The sequence below is a fragment of the Chiroxiphia lanceolata genome, chromosome 3 (genome assembly GCF_009829145.1).
Source record: "Chiroxiphia lanceolata isolate bChiLan1 chromosome 3, bChiLan1.pri, whole genome shotgun sequence".
NCBI lineage: Eukaryota > Metazoa > Chordata > Aves > Passeriformes > Pipridae > Chiroxiphia > Chiroxiphia lanceolata.
Window position 1 is genome coordinate 32,504,988 of NC_045639.1, and position 19,350 is coordinate 32,524,337.

At 39.9% G+C, this 19,350-nt stretch overlaps 1 protein-coding gene across 3 annotated transcripts in view; it reads left to right on the forward strand.

The window, feature by feature from the left end:
- Positions 1–19,350, forward strand: part of ZNF318 (zinc finger protein 318) — a 28,079-nt gene that overhangs the window by 842 nt on the left and 7,887 nt on the right. For all 3 annotated transcript variants that reach the window (XR_004355776.1, XR_004355777.1, XM_032681365.1), the window contains exons 2-6: positions 4,542–4,687; positions 9,465–10,098; positions 11,337–12,761; positions 15,165–15,264; positions 16,025–16,311. Coding sequence is in view for 1 of the 3 variants with exons in the window: in XM_032681365.1 (XP_032537256.1) it covers positions 4,542–4,687; positions 9,465–10,098; positions 11,337–12,761; positions 15,165–15,264; positions 16,025–16,311 (2,592 nt within the window). In the remaining 2 variants the exon portion in view is untranslated. The remainder of the gene's footprint in view (positions 1–4,541; positions 4,688–9,464; positions 10,099–11,336; positions 12,762–15,164; positions 15,265–16,024; positions 16,312–19,350) is intronic.

Consider the following 19,350-nt stretch of genomic DNA (forward strand, 5'->3'; position numbering starts at 1 on the left):
CCTGCTGTCACGAATGTACAAAGAGAACTGTTCCTGATTTATATCTTTGAGAGGTATTCTTTGATAGGCACTGCTTTGTAGTTGGGGCTGTGCACAGGGTGTTTCAGTTTTCTCCCTCATTCTTGGCAAAGTCTGATTTGGGCATGTGAAACTGTTTTGGCATCTGAAGTGTTGCCATCTTGGATGCAGACACCTTCGTATTAAACCAAAGTGTCAAGCCAGATTTTACTTTTGAGTGACACTCACTTAGCTTTTCTTTTGTTGCTCCTTGGTTCAATGATTGTTTTGTCTGAAAACTGTGAGCTGTGGTATGTAATAGGTTAATTATGCTTTTGTATTGTGCTGAAAGAAGAGATTTTCATAGTGGGGTATTTTAGGCAGTGATTCTGTGGTTACTCAGTCCAGCACATGCACAGTTGGAAAGAAGGATCTACTTGCTTTTTCCTCTTACCTTGCAGTATACTGTTCCCTTGTGCTCACAGTTGGATTTGTGAAGTTTGCAGAGTGAGCTGATTTGAGGAAACGAGTTTGCCAAAAGTCACTCCAACAAAAGTATATTGTGTGCCGATGGGACCCCAAGAGAGAATGACCCTTTCTGATGTTGGTACATGTTCTTACTGGATTTCTTTGGAGTTGCAGCCGTAGAAGAGGTCGTGACCATAGAAGAGGTTACAAGTGATTGTAGTGGAGTTAAAATTCAGCTGTTGTTGTTATTTCTTATTGAAAGGTCAGCTGCCCTGAAGGTATGGGAAGATAGCGTGTTTGACAGCAGTCAAGCCAAGCCAGGCTAAAAAAGTTGCCTCTGGCCATTTGGTTTTACGTGGTATTTCACCCTTATCTCAGTCCTCTAAGTTTCCTGTGGGGTAGCCCTGCAAATGGCATTGCTAGTAAGATCCAGGATGGAAAAAGTAATTTTTTAAAAGGAAATACTTTTTTATGCAATTCATATCATTTGGGGTTGTGGCTTGATGGACAGTTGTGTGGTCACAATTGACAGGGTGACAAACTGGGATGTGGGACAGAACTTTCTTAAACTGACTTCACCATCACTCTGTCTCCCATTTGACTGTATCCATGATAGACTGTGAACCTGTGCTGGCTGTAACAAAATTTCCAGTGCTGAATGTGTTGGTGATTCAGACTGGGAGAGATTTGATCTGGGAGTTTTAGGCTAGAAGGCTCCCACTCCCCCTTTAGTGGGGGAAAAAAAGCCAGGAAAAACATCCACTTTACACAAACATTATTCTTGACAAACGCTATTCTTCTAGTGTTATTTTGCACCCTCCTGGCTCAAGTTAAAGCAGTAATCTCAGCAAATTGTTGCAGATTAATGATATTTTCCTTGCCTATTCTAACTTCAGAGAAGGATCGAAAAATTATTAACCCTAGAAAGTAGACTTCAGCAGGCTAGCTAATGCTGAACTGCTGATCCAAATGGATTTTTTATTGATTTACAAGAATGTCATGCATTTAAGGAAAACCTTTCTCTAGAAAGCAACTCTCACAAAGAAAGAGATTTTGAGACAATTAAATAGAGCTCTTTGACCTATGTCGTGCCGACTCTTGTGTTTGTTAAAGCCCAGTGTAAGTAATTCTTAGAGTGTATATTGTGCACGCTTTTTCTATGGAAGCTTTTGTCCCCCAGCAGGTGTTTGACCAACACTTCTTCTTTCAAAGTGGTGATATAAAGCATAAAATACACATACAGGTTTGTTTTACTTTTTAAAAGTACTGTTTACAAAAGTAGCATTAATTAGAGAGAGATAAAAGCTGGGATTATGTTGATGTTTTCCAGAGGGTGGAACTAAGTGTGATGGAAACAAAACAGACGGCAGACAGGTTGGGTCATCATGACTGGGTAAAGTTTTAATAAAATCTTTAGGTTTTTATTACTTAAGACCGTCTCTCCTCAGAAGTTTGAGGATGCAAAGTGTTCAAATGTGGAAAGTTACACAAATGTGTTAGTGAGATTTTGTTAGTGAGATTTCATCACTGAAAGGAGATGAATTCAGACAGAAGCCTGAGGAAGAGGAATTTAAGCTGCAAGAAGGAAAGAGGACTTGCAAGAGGGGAATATATGCATAATGATGGAAGATACAATGAATGGAATGAAGACACTGATGGGGTAAGGGCATACGGTTGAAATGCAGGAGATTTGAGTACAAGCTCTGTGTTAATGTCCCTATCCTTCATATGAATTGGAGTATGAAAGGAGCAGCCTTAGAGATTTCTTGCTCCATTTTCTTGCTTCTGTTTTGGGGGATTGTTTGTTTGTTTGCTTGTGAGATAGCTTGCATGCATTCCCAGGCTATCAGCATTGTTGCATATTTTCTCATGCACTACTGGGATGCTGACTGCCAGTGGAGCTGTGTACTGCACATATTGGACATTATAAGTATGGATGGTGTTAGTTTCTTAGTAGCTGGGGAAAACTGGAAGAACGTGGAGTGACAGCAAAGGTTTGGGGCAAGTATTGAAAAACGTAATGGAGAAGAGGAAGGTCAGGGCTTTACAGTGAGAGATTTTGGTGGACTTTTATTTGGTTTTGCAAGGCTGACACATGCTGCTTTTATGTATCCTGGCTGATCTGTGTGCTTGTTGTTTTTATAGTTTCTCTAAGCTTCTTTGCTTTCTTATGAGAAAATTGGCTAAGATTAGAGGATAGGAGCATGTTGGGTCAACAGAGAATGGAGAAATGATGAGCAGGTATGCAACTTGTTCAGTAATATGGTAGTAGTAACTGTGGTTTAGAGGACAGAATAGGAAGGGAGAAAAATGCAGTGCAGTGCGTAGATAGGAGTGACTAGTGGTGGTGTTCAAAGCTCCAAATGCAAAAACCTTTTAAAACTGGGATTTCTCAAACTGTGGAAAAAAAAAATCATGAAGTTCAAATATATACTGCTGTAACTGCTCTCTCTGGGCAACCTGTATGGCAGTCGTAGGCAATCCTAATATCTGTAACTTTCTTAATGTAAACTATTTATTTCTTTTGCCCAGAGTTTGTTCTGAGATGTAATCATCACTTCTCTCTCTTCAGTGGAGATGGTTGTCATCTATGTGCCCAACTTGCTAAAAGTCTTGGTGACAAGAAGATGCTCTCGAAGATAGTCGCTTCTTGAGGCAGCCCTCAAAATTTGGTGTCATAATGGGCACAAGTGAACCTTCAGAGTGTGTTTGTGTGAGACACATGCACCTTGTATATGTTGTATCTCAGCCAGGCGGTTGCAGGATCAGGCCGTGCTGTTCAATACAGTTATCTTAAAAAGTAATTAAAATGTATTCTGATAAATGCTGGGATTCAGATTAATAGAACAAAACAATAATCACTAATATGTTATCTTTGAATAACATTATGTGCACAATGGATTCTAGTGCAGATTTGCACTGCGAGTGAATTTTGTTCAGGCAAATGTCTGAGGGAATTCCTTTGCTTTCTTGTTGGAGATTACATCCTGTTCTTTTGCTCTCTTGGAGGATTCAGCTGAATCTGCTGCATGTTCTCGGGATGGATGCAGACAATATAGTGCACCTGCTGCTTGCTACTGCAGTTTTCTGCATGAAAGCAATATGCAGTGCATGGCTGGTTTAGCAGAACTGAAGCTGGTGCATTGCTTCATGTTAAGCAGAATCTAAATCATGTTGGTTTAAAAAAGCAAATCATGTATCTCTGTCTTCAGGCAGTGTCATCTGTTTCTTATGAAACTCTCATTACTTTGATCATTCCTGTATTCTAGTACCATATTGTGGAATAATGTGAGGTGTAACTAGTTAAGCAAAACCTACCAGTAATGACATTTTGCATACTGCGTATGCGTCCAATGGAAGGTTGGTGCAGAGGCAATTAGCTCAGGCCTTCTCTGCCTTAGATTTTTCAAAGGCAACTTTACTTAGCTCTGGTTTATCTCTACTAATAATAAATAATGGTAATGAGAATTCTGGTATAGAAAGTGTTTCTAGTGTCACTGGTGTTTTAGTATTATGTTGGGCTTGTCTGTCGAAAGCAGCATGAGGTGAGAAAAACTGTTGAAACCATCACTGCTAGGAAAATCTTTGTTTACACTGGTTTATACTTTGGTTCATGTTGTTACTAAAGTTGGAAAGGTCCAGAAATCCAGATACTTTTATTAAGAAATTCCTGGCAATGTTTTTTATTCCATGTTTATTTAGCTGCTGCTTCTCTATGAAGAGAGGAGGACAGCAGCAAATCTGGGACTTTGTGGACTTCTCTCTGTTTTTATGCCTTCTGAAATGGTGCTTTATGAAATGTATTTTTAGTTGAAAATTTCTCTTCTAGATACTTTAAATATGGAGCATGTTACAAGCAGCTGGGATGAGAAATTAAACGCAGTCAATGCCCTCCATTTCTTTAGTAACTAAAGACAATTGAAATATTTGGGACAGTTGTTTTTCTAGTTTGATTTTTTTAATTGATCCATCCACCCCAGGTCTCATTTATTAAGCAGAGCAGAGTCACTTGCCTTTCTGTAGCTGAGATTAAAATTCCCTGATTGATGGGCTTGCACTCTTTCTTCAATTTACAGAGACGTTCACCGAGTCTCCGCTCTGAGTCTTCACTGGAACACAGTTTGTGGATTACTGTTGGTAATGACCGGTATTGCATTGGCACACCGGAGCGGAGGAGGCTGCCTGATAGACTGGGCTCACCAATTGATAACCTGAGTGACAGGTATGGTCCTCCGCAGATGGGCATTCATTCGAGTGGGTGAAACAGCAGGGGAGTGGCTCTACTGGCCCAAACATCTAATTAGCCCAGGGAATGCCTAGGGAATGACGGTAAGCATGTAGTGATGCTTCCTGGGAGTACTCCCTCAGCCTCTGGCAAGTTGTGGTGCAGGGAATTCCTGAACAAAAATCTCTGCCTGTGTTCACAGTAACTAAACAGATATTTCTTCTCTAATTTTTGTCAACTGCATCTAACCCCATATAAACTAGACCTGCACAATGTGTATTGCAGGAGGGAAGGTGACATTCCACCCTTAGGTGCTTCCTTCCCCTTAAGAGGTTGGACGTCACAGGGAGACACTACGTTTGATGTTTCACTGCTTCAGCCACCTTCTTCTGTTTCTTACAAACCTACCTAGTCCTTACTGAAAGGAAGGTTGTTTAGTATAAGGATAATCAACTTGCTCATTTATTGTGAGGAATAATCTGCTTTCCTAATTTTCGAGACTAGTCTATAAAAAAGCTCTAGAGCAGCTTGAAGAAGATTATTTTAATTTTAAAAACCCTGCAGAAGAGAAGTGAATGTAGTCAGACAGTCTGATACATAATAAAATAAGTGTTAGAATTCTTAGGGTCCCTTGATTGAAATTGGAGAGAAACAATTAATGAAGAGACTTCTTTTGTGTTAAAAATACTGCTGTGAACAGTGAAGTATAAATATTAGTAGATACTGTTTGGAAATTTTTGCCTCCAATAGGAGAAGGGGTATAATCTGGCAAAAGAAATAAAATCAGAAAACTTTGTGCAAATAAAATAGTTCTCTTCATCTTGAATTGTGAAGCTACAGATGGCATGGTTTGTGCCCCAGAGCACATTTGTAGTTTCAAGTCAGGGATAAGCATCCAGCCAAAAAAACCAACTATCACTTTCATTTCTGATGCAAATATCACCAACTGTTAAAAAAAAAAAAAAAGCCGAAACAAAGAGAGAGAGGGAAGTGACCAGAATAAGTGAATTTCCTGTCTTTCTCAGGTGTAAAGTTAAGTTTCAGCAGGTGTAGAAAACCAAGTGAGAGCTTAGTTTTCAGTACTGTCACTTTTATGCCTTTACCTGAGTTCTCCTGGGATTGGTGTTCAATGTAAATCCCCTGTGCAGTCTGCAATCTTCTGAATGAAATGAGTGCATATGCCCAGGGAGAATACTGTGGTTGGAAGGAGAAGGAACTGGTATATAGTGTAGGAGAACTGACACTTCTGTGACAAATTAAGAACGTTTGGGGGCAAGGGGTGATGATGTTTTCATCCCATTACTTCCTTTTCTCAGGTGAGGTTTTATATTTAACCTGTTTTGTGGTGCATAGTTAGAAGTAACATCAGATATAGTGGAGTTTATTTTAATGTAAGAGTAAAAGTCACAAAGAACTTTGACTTTTTCTGTGTTACAGAGCCCATAGATATAAAAAAAATTATCAGAATAAACTCCAGAGAAGGTATAAAAGTGACAGATGAATCAGAATGAGAATAAGAGAAAGTGAGACCATGTAGACTTTAATTTTTAAGTGACTTCCTATGTATTTGTAGTGTAAGTATGCAAGAACTTCATGTTGTTACATTTCCTTTCTTTTCTGTCTAATCTGTCTGTGCTGCCTGCACTTGTCTGAGTGATGCCCATTGTCCAGCAGCTTAAAGTGTGTGACAATCTAGTCATCCGTTAGCTTTTCCTAAATCATATAGGTACTGCTTCTGAATTTCAGATTTCCTCACTGCTAGCCATTTTGGTTGTTTTCAAAAGACACTTGGTATTCGGTTAAATACACTGTTTATCAAGTATTTTTCATCATGTATATTTTTCCCTCTGAGAGGCTGCTCTGGTACCGGGACACTGACTTTATATCTATCACTGGTTTTAAAGTGGTCCTTATTGTGAATCATCATTGGATTTAATACTGGTCATATCACATTCTTACTTGGCATGTGGTACGTTCTCATTCTAATAAAAAATAATTCTGAATTTAGTTATTGTCAGCTATTTTTGCTAGCTACTCAGAGATTTCAAGCAGTCACTTTGACAAATTATTCTCCATAAGTTATAGGGCCTTGGGATGGTAGAGAGGTTCATTAGGCTATAAAGGAAATAAAATACCAAAGAATGGAAATCAGGGATGCTTTTAGAGTCTCCTGCAGCAGTGGATTTTCAGGATGCCTGAGGTGAGTTTCTTAGAGTGTGTGTTCACATACAGGTCCATTCTAGAATATCTGTAAGAACTCGTCCCAAGTTTGTAGGGCAGCTGGCCTCCTGCACATGTCTGTGTAGGCATCCTGAATGCTGCTGGCCTGTGTCTTCAAGGTCATCTGAGCAGCTTCAGTCTTCTACTTCAACAGATTAGTGTTTTTTTGTCTTCCAGAATCTCAGTTTATCAAAGTGAAGAATAAATCTTATCCCTCTCCCTGTCTTCCACTTCTCCCACTCTCAGTATTTTTAAGACATTCTACTACTATCTGAGCTGGCATAAGCTACGCAGAGCATCCCACTAATTCTTTCACCTGAGGTTAATACAAAAGATAGACTGTATGCCTGCAGACACTTGGTCTGCATTAAGCTGTGTTCTAAAATAGCATTTTTTGAGCGTAATGTCAAAAGTAGCAGTTGGCTTGAGTGTGAACAGCTCATCTGATTTCCTATTTAAAGACTATGTTAAAGTGGAGTCCTGTTGGTTGCTGATGGCAAAATACCATTATTTATTTCTCGTTTCGTGTATGTGAAAAAATATGCCAAAAAATAAATTACCTTACACTAGTTGTAGTTCTCTGAGGCATCATGTCTGTGTAGCCTATAGTCTGTTTTCTTTCTCTGAAACTGTAATTCCAGTAATTCATGGATTTTGGTGAAAGAATTGGGATGGTCACAGTGGTACCACCTTGTATCCTGTCTCAAGGATGCAATAGCCAATAGTGGACGTTAATGGCTGAAAGTATCCAAACCAATTAAGTGGCATACCATAGTTCCTGTAAGGCAAGTAATCCTTTTTCTCATACCTGTATTTAATATTTGGGGTTTAAACTTGCATCTTAGCTGTTCAGAGTATACTTGGAACATCTTTCTAGTTGTAAATATAGTAGGTTTGCTGTTCCTTTCTTTCCAAAGTATGATTAAATACTCCTTCTGCTTTGTCACTGCAGTCAGAGTATTTGAATTGTAGGTGACAGTTGCCAGGCATGCATTTAAGTCATTTTATTGGCACAAAAATTAGCTGAAGGTGTATGGTGAAATACATCTGCTACTCCACCAGGTTTGTTCATGCAGCTTGTACAGGTTTAGCAGGCTCTCAGAAAAGGTGACAGTGGAAATAGACATACCTTTATGTAGGTTGTGAACAACATTTAAGTATGGAATTTAATTTTAGCTACTTTTTAGATATTTTTTGTGCTTTTGAAGGAGGTGAATATGGGTAGTTTGCTGGAAACTGGAAAGATATCATCTAATATGGTGGGTAGAGGTGTATGCCAATTTTGCTTTATGTGTAGGACTGAAAAAATATCTAATAAATGCTTTGCAGTGATGCAGGTTAGAGATGAAGTGAAATTTTGTGTTGATTTTGTTCTTAAATATGCATGTACAAACTATAAAAATACTGAAGAAAAAAATCTTATCTGTGCATGTCTGTTACTCCCTAGTCTGATTTAAAAACTGGAGCTGTAATTTGTCTGCAGATTTTTTTGAAGGTGTCTTCTGGCATGACTTGATTTGTCTCTCTCAGATCTATGGAGGGACCTTTCTGAGTAGGAGGAGGTGATTTTTTAGGATTCAGGCCATCATACATAGTTTGTCTCAAGTGGATATCTTGATCACTCAGGGAAGCATTTTCTGTCCCATTCTCTTCACTTAAGGAGCACATTTTCTTCCCATTCTTGGAGGATCTTGCTGGATTTTGAAATAGGAATGAGTAAAATTAGCCAGCAGCTGGTAAATTTAAAGTGATTTGGTTTGTTTCTGCCTACTCTAAAGAAGTCCCAGAGAAGTTTTTAGGGGTGGAGAAAAAGGCCTTAGTTAAAACAGTACCCCTAATTGGAGGTGTGTGTAGGAATTGGTCCAAAAGAAAATACTCCCAGAGAAGAAGCTGGTTACTCTAGTGTTGTACCAGTTGCATGTCCACTGTGTGTAATAATGCAGGGGCTGGCACAAAGGAATGATACTGTAGCACTTATTCTCCCTTGTTCATAAATATCAGAAACTGTGCTTCTTTTTGGGTATAGCCATTAATGTGATTAGTGACAGTCCCATCTACAGATCTATTGTAAGAGAAGATGTAGCTAGAATTTGTGGTCCTTGTCCACAGCTGAAGATAAAAGGAGGATCTGGCTGCACTTGCCAATGTGAAACTGAATTATATCTTGAATAATTCATATGAAATCTGACCTTGGCATCCTGCTGGGAGAAGTGAGAAAAGGGATTATGGTCTGAAATATAATACTAAGTTTTTTTTTAAAAATGTGTAGTCTTTCACATTCACAGAAATAAATCCATCCTATCAATTTTTCAAGGCTCTTGTTCTGCAGTATGAGTTGAATTGTTCATGCCACTGTGTTTGCAGGTGAACAGTACCATTAAAAATAAGTCTTCCTCTCTACCCTGCCTTCTACATACGTGCAGTGTTGGTTCTGTTTAGTGATGGAGATGTTATTCTGAAACCAATTTGGAAACTTCTTATCCTCGAGTAGGAGTAAGGCTTAATTGACTCTTGGTTCAAGTCCTTATGTTTATTCTGTGCTTATCTTCCACAGGGATGATATGGCCGATGGTCCAATATTCACTAGAGGCCTCACATGTCCTCGAGGCCTTGAGAGATACCCATCGCATGAAGATCAACCCTCAAGTCCCTTCGTTGTGAGGCATGATGAAGACTACCGCAGCCGAGATGTTTTCCTCCACCGTTCAGATTACAGTCCACATTATGGCCGTCGAGAAGAGCTGCCTCGTGGATCTGACAGAGATGGTGACAAACTGAGGAGATCCCCCTACCCACTGAGGCCAGAAGACAGGGGACGAGAAATAAAGCGTCCACGGTACGAAAAGGATGAGAAGATGCATGGTGTGAGTGGAGAGCATCAGGGTTTCTCATCAGGAACACGGAACTATCGCAGACGAAGCCGCAGCCGTAGTAGAAGCCTGAGCCCATCATACCTGAATGAAGAATTCCGAGAGCTTGACCGAGCAAGGAGGAAAAGAGAAGAAGAAGAGCGTAGCAGAAACGTGAATCATGATGTTTCAGGCAGTGGCTATGCGATCCCTGGCTTGACTAACACACTACAGACTTCTGAGCCTCGGTATACGTACAGGCCTGAAGAAATCCCACCCATGCCCAAAAAATCCATTTTGAAGAAACGAGTGGAGATGGAAGTAGAGTCTTCTATTCAGGTTTGGTCTCTGTCTGTCTGTCTATATGTTTTTACTTTCCAAAACAGTTACTTTATGATACAGAATGTTAGTTTGATTTCCAAAACAGAAATCTTTACATTTTCCTGTCTTTAAGAGGACAGTTGTTTTTTTGCAGACCTGTACAAGTTAGAATTTGCAACCGGACATGCCTATCTCGTATTGGCCTTTTTAGCCACCAACGCGCTTGCAACAAACGTGGGTAGAGCCCTTCCCAAATCTTCGTTCGCGAAGCCCAGCCATGATGATGACAAGTTAGAATTGCATTAGCAACTTTAATGGTGAAGGCATTTAATCAAGAATCATATATATATAATCTGAGGCAGAATAAAATGTCTTTGTGGAAATTCAACCCAGGATGCTGAGATCTGGGCTAGGTTTTATAGAAGAGCTGACACTCCTAGTACCACAGGCAGTCAGGACATTGATTGAAGCTCTTTGTCTGTCACAATGTCTCTTTCTTGTTTTGTTATAGACTTAGAGAACTGCCTAATACATCCCCAGTACCTCTGTCTGAGAACATCTTTGGAGTTTCCTTTTTTTTTCCCCTTTGGACTGTAGGGCTGGGGTCAATCCTACTTAATTTGTACCCAACCAATACCAATTGAGTCTCAAAATTAGAACAATGCAAAGATAAGTGGCTGTGACCACTGTGATAAATTGACTTTTCTAGTGTTTTAACGCATCATTTTGATTTGCCTGTTGTACTGATCAGTGTTGGTTTGACAGTGACATGTTTATCTCAGGAGTATTCCAATCCTGAGGATCCTATTCCATGCCTATTATTGGAAACGCTATTTACATGCCATTGATTGTGAATATTTGGAGAAGACTGGGAATAACCCCAGTGCAGTTGTTTTTAATGGTATTAAGGTGTTGAAAGCCTTTTCCACTGTGACTAAACTCAAAGCGTATCCAAAATTATGTTACAGAGTTTCAATTTAAAAGTTTTTTGATTGCAAAAAATTTCTGAAATTAAATTGTGATTTTGTGTATTCTCTGAGATAAGCATTCATTGCTGGACATGTCCTTACAAAATCATCAGGCAACTTGTTTTGTAATCTTCTGTTTGTGTTCTCTTTGAACTGTATATTGTCTTTTCTAACTCTTTTATTCAGCTTGAACTCAAGGAGAAATTAACATGTTCCTTTGTTTGTTCTGTGAGGTGCGTAGTCGCCTCAGAAGGCCTCGTAGTAATTAGTACCTTCTCTCTCTTTCAGCCTGAGAGCTTTTCAAGCAGTCCGGCTCCCAGCAAGGATCTTCCTCTTCTTTCTAGTCAGTCATCTTTGCCCCAGAGCAACAACGTGGCTCCTTTTGCCTCTGAAGTGGAGAACTTTCTCAAACGGTTTAACAAAGACTCTCTTGTGGAGTCTGCAAACAAGGAGTTGCGTGAAGGTTTATATGAGTGGAGCCCACTTTCAGGGCCTCCCAAAGACACTTTCACGTTTGAAGAGAAGTTTGGAAGCTTCTTAAGTCACAAAGAAAAGGTAGAAGCCAAATCAGAGCCCACCGATCGCCATACTGACTTCCTGCTACCTCACGAGAGGGCCAGTCAGGATGGCAGTGGTTTCTCCCGAATTCTGGGCATGATGGCTGATTCTGTCAGCGCTCAGGAGAAGAGGAGGCGTAGCTTTCCTGACATTGAGGATGAAGAGAAATTTCTTTATGGTGATGAAGATGAGGAGACCAAAGCTGAATCTCTCCCTGTTCAGAAGCCCCCAGTGAGTTGTGGCAATGAGATTATAGTCCAGAAAATGAGCCCACCTCCTTCTCCTGCTCCAGCTGTCAAACTGGATGCTTTAGAAGAGCCAAATGCAGAGTATGCAAAGATCCACGACTTACTCAAAACCATTGGGCTTGACATTGGTGTTGCTGAAATTGGAAAACTGGCTGTCCGTACCCAGGAACGCCTTCATGGCAAAAAATTGGCATCTCATTCTCCAGATCGTCGCTCTTCAGACAGTCGCAGACTGGACCCGTGGGACTTGCGGCGCAGCCGGAGTGACACTCGTTCTCCTGAGTCAGGCCAGCAGCGTTCTGCATCACCTCCAGTCTCTTTTCAGCAGTCCAAAGATGTGTCCTCTCTTCAGAAATCAGAATATACTAAGAACAAGCCAGTGGGACAGGATATACCTCCATGTGCACCAGAACAGCCTCTTCCTTCTGTCTCTCTCATTCCCTCAGTTCCACCAACTCCTCCTAGTTTGCCGCCTACACCTACTTCTGTTTCCCAATACCAAATTCCCACCTATTCCCACTACACTCCCACTCAAATGCCCCAAAACTATCCACCTCCCACAATGGCTCCTCCAGGATACGATGCATATGGGCATTATATGGCATATGCAGCTCCTGGCTGGCCCATGTACCCCCCTGCCCAGCAGCCTAATCCTACGCTACCAGAAGCTCATGGTCTTCTTACGATGGCCATGTCAGCGAACCCCACGCGTCCCAATCTCCGGGTGATTGAGACAGTCTCCTTGGGAAAGGATGTCCCTGATGTAAAAAGAGATGGTTCTGTGCTCGTTCAAGTCCCTACTACTCCTTCTCATTCCAAAGCGCCCCTTCGTCTGTCTTCACACCCTCTCAAAAATACCACAGAAAGGATGTCGGATGAGAAAAATCGGGCAGCTCAAAAGCAGAAGGTATGATACATATCCTAACACATCAAAATGTGTTGCACTGCATGATGGGTGGGGTGGAAGCTTTTCCTCTTCAGGTGCACCTTTTCTTTTTTTCATGAGTGGCTCCAGTTTAAAAACAGTTTGACTAAATTTACTTTTGTTAAAGATTTCTAAGCATTTGTCTGTATTAATCTGTGACAATTTAAAAAATGTATTTTAAATCCCTCGAAGTTGTATGCCGTGGGCTATGGCAGAACAGATGAAATCAAACACAAAGTTGAAGTTTCTTGAACCAGCCAAAATCTTGCAGAGAAATTACATGGTGGCCACAGCTTGGCTTTATTCCACTGAGCTTTAGATATTGAAATACCTGAAGATATCTAGAGATATATAAATACCTGAAGAGATGGTGAAAAGAAAACGAAACTGGGCTTTTTTCACTTATGTCCAGTGTCAAGACAAGAGGCAATAGGCACAAACTGAAACATAGGAGGCTTCATCTGAACATGGTACATCATACCATGGTTATACTTATATTAGACATTTTTAAATACATACTAAAAGATATCATAATTCACCATGACATACAGTTTTCACTCTACATTTATATTAATTCTTACAAAAATCACAAAATGAGAAGAACTTAAGGGAAACTGTTCTTTATTTGGAGCATCTGACACCAGTTCAGGTTATGGGTATTAAGGTTTTTATATTCTTGTTACCTTGGTTTGTACAATAATTAGAGAGTAGTGGGACAGAACGTATTTTAAAATAGGAAACTGTAGTTACATAACTGTAAAAGAACTGCAAGATTCCCAGCAGTTGTTTGTGTTTTCAAACTGATGTCCACTCGGTCTCTGTGGTTAAAATAAGGGCATAGAATGATTTGGGTTGGAGAGTACCTTTAAAGATCATTGAGTTCCAACCCCCTACCATGGGCAGGGACACCTTCCAGTAGACCAGGTCGCTCAAAGCCCCATCGAGTCTGGCTTTGAACACTTCCAGGGATGGAGAGTCCACAGCCTCTCTGGGCAATGTGTTCTGGTGCCTCACCACCCTCGTTCTAAAAAAAAAAATCTTCCTTACATCTAGTTTTAATCTACCCTCCTTTAGTTTAAAACTGTTGCCACTTGTCCTGTCAGTACAGGCCTGGGTAAAATATCTGTCCTCATCTTTTTTACAAGCCCTCTTTAAGTGTTGAAAGGCTGCAGTAAGGTCTTCCTGGAGCCTTCTCTTCACTTAAACAAAGTGCTACATCAGCAAATAAGTGAGCTTTTACCCCTGCAGGAATAATTTCTTCAGCTGAAATTTTGTACTTAATGAAACTCGGTACTTTTGGAAGAGCTCTGTTGGCTAAAGATGTGTGGTTTTCTCCTGCTCTGACACCCTAGTAGCTCAGCTGTGCATCTTGGTAGAACTTCTAGACTTTGTCTGCACTATAGACATCTTTGAATTGGACTTAGTGCACTGGTTTTTTTGCTGGGGTGGCTTGCAGTATAAAAGCTCACATGCTCCAGTTGATGCCCCCATGCTGCAGAAAACCCATAATGAGAGAATGGTTTTTTGGGGATAAAAAAAATAGCACACAAAAGCTTACTGTGTTTAAGATGTGGCCTAGCTGTGTTGGTAGAACTACTTCCAGGGCTTACTCCAGGAAGGATCCTACCAACATTTATGTTGCCATAGTAGTAGTGGTTGTCTAGTGAAGTCAAAGCCTTGAGCCACTTGTTGTTTGTTCAAGGGAGGAATAAGTAGTAAATTTTAAGAGCACTGTGAAGGTAAAAATTGGGATTTGTCTCTTGAAAAATGAAGCTGGAAAAGGAATTGAAAGAACTTCTCAGGTTTCATTTTACCATATTACTTTGTTTCCTTCTGTGAGAATCAATGAAAATCAGTGAAACATGGATTTGTGAGCTCCTCATGCCACAGTTTACCTTACTGAGCAAGAAACAAAGTTCATCCTAGTGTTTCATTTTGGACAGTTATGATCAGATTGAAGCAGAAACCTAAACAATAGCTAAAATTGTCCAGAGTCAAAGCAGGAGGCAAGGTGAAGGGCTGTGAAAGCTGATGGAGCATGCTAGCTGTAGAGATCCTACATGAGTTTTGAAGAGCCATCTAGCATTGATCTTGCTTCACTCTCTAGAAGATAGTCAGCTGAGCCTCTGCCTTGGGAAGTGGTGCAACAAACAGACCAGTTTTGGGAAATACACTGCCCAAAAGATAAAAAACTACCTACATAAAGGGCTGAAGCACGACCACACTAACATATGAAGAGGTGAATTTATTGTGTTAAAATACTCGAGAATGTTTTGAGAACAGTGAGCAGTATTCTGTGTCGGGCAAACTGAGGTCTTGCTGCCATTCTTGCAAGACTGGTTAACTTGTGTTGGGAAGAGAAGAACATCCCTCCCAATTTTTTAGGTGATAGAAGAGAGAGAAAAACTGAAGAATGATCGAGAAGCACGGCAGAAGAAGCTTTACTATCTCAAGACTGAACTGGACAGGCTTCGTAAACAGCAAGGTAAAGTGCATAACCACCCTGCAGCCCCTGTATCTTTTTTCCTGATTGGCATGTGTCACAAATCCTGGTGCCTTCCAGGAGAAGTGAAGACCAAAATAATAATAGTCTGTAACAGTATTTTCATACTCCTGGCAATGCAAAACTCTTGAGAAAGCAATGACCTAATTACTATATTAAAATTAATTGTGTCAAAATTTGGCTGTTACACTGAAGCAAACAGTTGCTCTTGCATCTTCTTTGGCAGCTTGTTAAGTTGAATTGCACTGTGTGCACTTTAGTGCTTTTTTATAAGAAATGATAAATAGTAACTGAAGATGTCATCATGCCTTTCAATTTCTCATGAATCTTACATGGAGATGTAAAAATCCTCTCTAGGCAGAACTAAATTTTTGTCTTTAAAACTTACTTGGTTCAAGTAAACACTAATTTGCCTCACCTTTGGAAAGTGATACTTTCAGGTTAGAATATACAATTTAACTTCTGCTTGTTTGGTCACCCAGGGAAATAGTGATTGTTAAATAGATACTCTTGAGGATTATGGTGCCTCTGTTAGGGTGTATATTAAAGCAGTCCTTATAGAGGCAGATCATGCAGATTTAGTGCTGCTGTACCTGAGAGTCACTTCCATCTTTACAACTTTACAGTCAAGATTTAGCTGCAATATTTTATATTAGTATTTTACTTGTTGCTGGAATTGTACAGATCTTAAGTCAATTTTTCTGTTGCATTTCTGACTCTTCAACTTCCTTGACTGGCTCAGGAGAGATGTTGAGGAAAAAACGTCGTGAGAAGGATGGACACAAAGACCCCTTGTTGATTGAGGTGAACAGACTGCAAGAGAATATTATGAAGGAGATTGCAGAGCTGCATAAAGAATCTGATGCAGCTGAGAAGAAGCAGTCTGAGCTTGACAAAGTAGCACAAATTCTGGGGATTAACATATTTGAAAAACCCCGGAAACCATCTGTGGAAAGTAAAGATTCATCAGAAAAGAACAGCAAGTCAGAAAATGCAAAAGGTGTGGAGAAAACATCTTCCTCCAACAAGGTAAAGTCTTATGGCTTGTGTGCTAGTGATTTTCCCACTAAGAGAAGAGGGCACTGGGGAGACACCTGGTCCCAGACATTTACTGGAGGATCATTTGATATCATTTGTTACCACATCTCATACACTGGCTTTGATGGTGATGCAGATGAGAGTCAGTGTATCAGTGTTTATAATTTCCCTCAGAGGTTTGTGCAGTTTAATATCACTTACTGGTTTTGATCTTGGTTTTGCTGAAACATTGGTTGGATTGAACAGTATCATGAGTGTTTGTAGCTGTTTGGTTTCAATGCCGTACCAGGAGGACAGACTTTCCTTTCTGTACAACATTTCTGGCATGGCCTTTCAAGGAGGAGTGCTTGTAGCAGCAAAGCTCTCTGCAAGTTTGGAACATGTTGGTCTTCTCACTGGGTAATGATAGTAACAAATCTCAAGACTTACATATGATTATCAGCTGAACATGATCATTTTGTACATGCTACGTGTTCTCTCTTAAGAAATGTCAGTATGCATGATATGATCTCTCTTACACAGTGTGTACTGCTGAGGGCTGGATGTACCAAAACAGGCATACTGCATTCCAGAAGATAGTTTTTTCTTTGGAAGTAGTGTATGATACCAGCATCTGAAAGGTTATGCACATATTCAGAAAATTAATTATCCCGCTTTTCAGATGTTTATTCAAATACGTAACAGAAATAGCTGATGGGAGATTGTAGATGCATTTTTTGTAGACTTTACTGTATATATTCTTTGCAGAGAGGAAAATGTTAGTAGGGTAAGACTTAAAAGTTAACGACTGAGAGGCCACCTCATCAATGTCTATAAGTATCCAAAGGGAGGGTGCCAAGAGGCTGGAGCCAGGATATGTTCTGTGGTGCCAAGCAATAGGACAAAAAGAAACATGCTTGAAACTAATGCCCAGGAAGTTCCACCTGAACATGAAGAGGAAATTCTTTACTGTGCAGATGACTTAGCACTGGAACAGATTGCCCAGAGAGGTTGTGGAGTCTCCCTCACTGGAGATATTTAAGAACTGTCTGGATGCAATCCTGTGCCATGTGCTCTAGGATGACCCTGCCAGAGTAGGGAGGTTGGACCAGGTGACCCACTGTGTTCCTTTCCAACCAGACCCATTTTGTGATTCTGTATTTCCTGCAAGGTCACTCAAATCTATGTATCCTGTAAACTTATGATTTATGATGGTCTGGTTTAGAGAACTCTAACTAGATATCTTCCATTTAAAGGCTTGCTTTTGGTTTTGATTTTGTTGTTTCTTGAAATATCACTGAAGTTTATGTCCACTTACTTTTGCAAATCATTTGCTTCAGTCACCACTTTGTGAAACTAAAGTAGGCAACAATGTCTGTTAAGTCCGACGTTGCATCAAGTTATATTGCTTTCTTTTCTTGGGATATGGCATGTGTGAATATACTTTTTATTATTTTCACTTGCATTGTTTGTATTGTCCAAAACCCATAATGACTTGATCTCCTTTTCATAGTTCCTTAATTTAATGTAGAAAATTCTGATTTCTGGACAGGAATATTTAATATTTTCAGACATATGTAGGCACATAGGGTTCTGCCTTTAATCTCTAAGATTCACCTTGTAATTCTGATTGTTAACTTTTTTTTCATGAAAAGAAAGGGGGTTCAGGCCTGTTGGCACTGAGATCAGTTGACTCTGCCAACCTAAGGGCATAAGCATCTGCCTTTCTGCTTATTTGCAAGGTACCTTTTGGTCCCTTGCTGCTGAACCTGTGTCTGTGTGTTGTAGTTCCACAGTCGGTGCAGAAGTGCTAAACAGGCAGATCACCCTGTCTGGGCTCTAGATAGCAGCAAATTATAAAAGCATCTTTGAGCTCAGGTAAAGCACAAACTGGAGTTAAGAGTTAGCTGTCACCTATCTGTGTGAGAAGCACTGTCTTTTTAAAGTTCTGATTGAGATGGTATTTTTATAGGATATATTGGGTGGGCGTATGTCTGTAAATAACATTAACATTGATGCTTCTCAGACATCATGAACAGCCTTCCATGCACTTCCTGCAGATCATAAGTTGATCTCATTGTTTAAGAGAATGTCAGCTTCGCTGTGTTCTGGCAGACAGAATACGTGCAGATATTCACTGGGTCACTTACTACTCTGCTACCAAGAATTAGATTGTATTGGGATATCTGTGGAATGCATAGTGACCTAGGTGTCTCTTCATTTCTTGATTTACAATGTATATTGTGTGGGGTGGTGGTAAGGAATTTCAAGTAAGGCAGATGTTATTTAACAATTTTGAATCCCCTTAAGTAAATTTGTTCAACACTGATAGTAAATAACTTGGAAATCATGCAACCAACTCAAGTCTGCTAAGTTAACATGCTGTTCTTTCCAGACTGCCATGCAGGTTAAAATGATAACATGATGGGCTTTCAGCCATTGAAAATATAACTCAAAACTCAAAATACATCTAGTACTAATATAATCTAAATTAGCAGGGTTTATTCCTGGTCTATTTCAGGGAATGTTGGTTTTTGTACAAGTGTTAGTTTAGTACTAATTTTGGCTAGAGTCCTGAAATGTTTGTGTATCACTGTATGGTGTCTTTCTGTACAGATGTAAGTGCAAACATCACATGTTTAAATCACAAGATCCTTCACCTTATTATGCTTAGGTAATTAACAAAATACCATCTTTCTATTATTACTAAACAACGAGTCTTCTGGAGAATTCAGGAACACTTAAATAATCCAATAAAGCTGATTGAATTAAATGCTTTCAGTCAACTAATTTTTACTTCGTTTTCCATTCTGCTTTCATCGAAGCTACTTTTACAGTAACTTCTGAATGCTTTTAAGGGAACCATTTTAGATCTTCTGGGCACTGTTTGGCTAGTACAGTAAATTGGAACTATTCAGATCATTATGTGAAACCAATAAAATGGGAAGGGTGCATGCCATAGGGAATTTGTTCATTTGGTTCCTTGATTACCTACAACCGTCCAGCATTACATCTGGGAGTCTTATTGGAAACTCTTCACTGCAGCCACGC